Here is a 3,397-nt window from a genome sequence, read left to right as displayed (position 1 = left end):
TTTCCATTTATACCGTCAAGCTGACCTTCATAACTGACTTAAGGCCAATATTATCACTTTAAACTATCAACTCAACTGATCCCAAATTTAAAAAGTATGTTCACATTCTAGTGATTAATAATTCGAAATGTTCTGGACCAACGAACTCACAAACAAAGAGAACACTTTAAAAACAAGGAAACTACCTTGCAAACAATTTTCTGCTCAAAATGTGGTTTATTTATGCCGTCAATTTGACCTTCACAACGGACTTCAGGCCAATAAAATTAGTCGTAATTATCATCTAAACTGAACGGTTTTCCGGACAGCCATCCAAGTTTCATGCTTTCGTCAAAAACTTCCTTGCCATATAAGCTGGATAGCTGCCTTATCTGCTTTTCAGTTAGTGGCCTTATAGCTGCCTTATCTGACTTGGGCAGCGACCTTGAAATACATTTAAGTTGGTTGCACTACACGGTCAGATATGCATGGCCTACCACTATGAAAAGCCTAGAGTCCCGACGCTGCTCTGCTCTGGTGTTATTTTGGAAAAAGCCCTCAACATTGAACGAACATTTGTGCACGTATGGAATCCCCTTTAAAAGGATGTTTTCCCACTTTAAGCTGTTCTATGTGAAACACCGGATGTAATTCTGTGTTTGTACCGGAGTGTCTATGTCGTCTGTCTTCAGCTCATTGTTTTTTTGTTTCTTGTTTTTGCCGACTTGTGTGTGCATACATTGTGTGCGAGTAGGGACTCTACCTTGCGTCCGTCGCCGGCGTCGATCCAGTACTGCAGATAGAGGCCGCTGCCGGTGCGGCAGCAGGCGAACAGCACCGTAAGAAACGTCACCAGCAGCATGCCACACACGCCGCAGTACTGAAACGGACGTAGTCAGCACTGAAATAGGTCCAGCTAAAGCTGAAAAAGGCAGAGCGGTCGCCGGGCGCCAGGACGTTAAGTCAGCACAAAAACAGGTCCAGCTAACGGTAAAACAGGCACTCTGTGTTAGGACGAGACCATCGGTGACGCAAGCACAACGCCCAATAAGCCCAGCGATGAAACAGGCAAAGACCGCATGACATTGGTCCATCTAATGCTCAGACAAGCACCGGGCACGCATACTGCAAAGGCGCAGGCAGTATGTCGCGCAAGCCGCGATGCCAAAATCGGGCGTCGATGGGGCACCGGGTCTTAATGCGTCGTCAATGCTCAGCAGACCACAAATGACACGCCGCGCATATCACGGTAATAAAATGGACATACTGGATTGAAATACGCCCAAATACTATTTATCAGGCAAAGGCAACAATCACCTTATCTTTGGAACACATCAATCCTGGGATATACAGCTATACACCCATGAACTTTATCAAAGTAGTATAAACAGGATCGGAAGTGCACACAAACTAGTTTTGAAACTAAAAAACTCAGATAGGACAGAAGTAATATCCTTATTCCTCGGAGAAAAGCCGGGAGAATGAAGACATATATGGGTTGTTGACCTCGTTAAGACCAGTAAACCATTGTGTGAATAGACTTCTGCTATTGTTTTGAAAAAGGCACGTTGCCGAAATATTAACCAATCTATATCACTATTCTCCTTATTTTTTTCTGCGAGGAATAGGGCTATTGCTACTGCCTTATCTGTGTGAATAATGTTCCTTGCAAATGCACTGAACAGCTGACGTAAAATGCACATCTTACAAGGATAGTAAGAATTTGCTTTTAAAAAGATGTTTGGGTAATATTTCTGATGATCAGGGTTCAACGTGGGCAGGGTAAAGACAAATTGTTGGGAAGAAGACACCGAAACGAGATACAAAGTTTTACCTGCAGATTCCAACCGCAATAATACCTGATAATAGGCGGCGAAATTCTTAAATAGACCGATGGTAGAGCCGAACGTTTCATCTGATGTGAACTTCCCGCCTGCTGTTCCTGTTTCTGAAAATAAAATAGAAGACCAGGGTACCACCATTCTGACAATAGCACCTGCCGACAGATAGCCGATAAACTACCGTTAATACGCCGGCCATGGTCAGCACCCTGATGACTCTTCGTCATAGCTCTCCTTCGCCGACGCATTCAAGTGCCCCAGCCTCCGTTACCACCAGCCTAGTCTCAGCCAGCGGCCTTTGCCGACACCTTCCCCGCAAGCCGCGTGTATTCTGCTATTTTCCGTGACGTAGCCTTCATCCGCTATTAATATCCCAGCACGCTTCGCACCTCCTGATACGATGCCCGCCACGGACCGTACTCTGACCATGCTCTGACCATGCTCTGACCCCGTCGTCATCGCTCCGAAAGTCACACCCTCCGGCGGCGCACTGTTCACGGTGTGTTTACCACCGTTGACATGCACACCACGTCGCATGTTGACATCGCAGTGCATACCATCGGCGCCTGCTGGTTCCTGGGCCTGTTCGGCCGGCTTCTGCTGCTGCTGACTGGCGGCGTCGCAGCTGACCAGCTGGCAGTAGTCGCCCTCCAGCTCCATCAGCTGCTGGTGCGAGCCCCGCTCCGCTAGCCGGCCGTTCATGAACAGCACCTCGTCACACCGCGACAGGTACTGGAGCAAGACACGGCAGGGACCAATGTGAGGGGACGCAATCCCGCAGATGCACACGCTCCATCGGGGTCAGGACGCTGTCTGGACCCCATCACTGTTTGACAATGATGCCAGAAGTGTTGATCATGCTAACATGACATATGGTGAACAGTTACATGGCGATGAACACGCTCCCCGTTACGCTAAATGTTCCACGTGCTGCAAAATGTTCCGTTAAGGTCGGTGAACATAGCTGGAGTAGGCTGTATCCTCCAGAAGCGGCCGTGTGCCAAATCCATTTAAATACGACACGCTGACAACGTTTCATGACCAAGCTTTCCCGCTCATAAGCCTGTGTACGTGCAAAACGACTGGTGTACCACGCCATAGGCCTCCGGCACGATTGTACTGTTGAGCGCGAAAGTGGTGATGGTTCATATAATCACATGACGAGGTGATTTTTCTGCAAGAAGTGGACTAAGGCTATGGTTAGTTAAAACGTCGACATTTTGATATCCTACTATGGATACGGGGACTATATCTGCAACACCAACAAACGTTTGAGCCTGCCCTGCAGAACTTTCGATCGCGACTTTGTCTCCAGTCTGGTAATCCTACCTCAAGTGATGTGACCACAGGATGCCTAAGGTGCGTTACGCGACCCAGAAAATAGTGAAAGCGCAACGATGAGAGATTTTGGTTTCCTGTGCTCAGTTTTAGCATTGCAACCACCTTTACATTGTTTATCTCGTTTTTTATCTATTTTGAGCACTTTCGCACCATAAGCTGCGATTTCGTGAATTACGGCACACCTGCTGTCATTGCTGTTGCGAGCCATTATTTGATTTACCGCCACGTGCCATCAG

General features: G+C 47.6%; 1 protein-coding gene across 1 annotated transcript in view; it reads right to left on the bottom strand.

Annotated features, from left to right (window-relative positions):
* LOC119101611 (uncharacterized) overlaps nucleotides 1-2,494 on the bottom strand; it is a 3,609-nt gene extending 1,115 nt beyond the window's left edge. The window contains exons 1-3 of the mRNA XM_037224990.1: nucleotides 2,378-2,494; nucleotides 1,839-1,927; nucleotides 743-859 (exon numbers count right to left, since the gene is read on the bottom strand). Coding sequence (XP_037080885.1) covers nucleotides 743-859; nucleotides 1,839-1,927; nucleotides 2,378-2,480 — 309 coding nt within the window. The 5' untranslated portion in view covers nucleotides 2,481-2,494. The remainder of the gene's footprint in view (nucleotides 1-742; nucleotides 860-1,838; nucleotides 1,928-2,377) is intronic.
* Between the last annotated feature and the right edge of the window lie 903 nt (nucleotides 2,495-3,397).

The sequence above is a fragment of the Pollicipes pollicipes genome, unplaced genomic scaffold, assembly GCF_011947565.3.
Source record: "Pollicipes pollicipes isolate AB1234 unplaced genomic scaffold, Ppol_2.1 Scaffold_2555;HRSCAF=2994_pilon_pilon_pilon, whole genome shotgun sequence".
Taxonomy (NCBI): Eukaryota; Metazoa; Arthropoda; class Thecostraca; order Pollicipedomorpha; family Pollicipedidae; genus Pollicipes; species Pollicipes pollicipes.
This window is presented reverse-complemented; position numbering and strand designations above follow the sequence as displayed.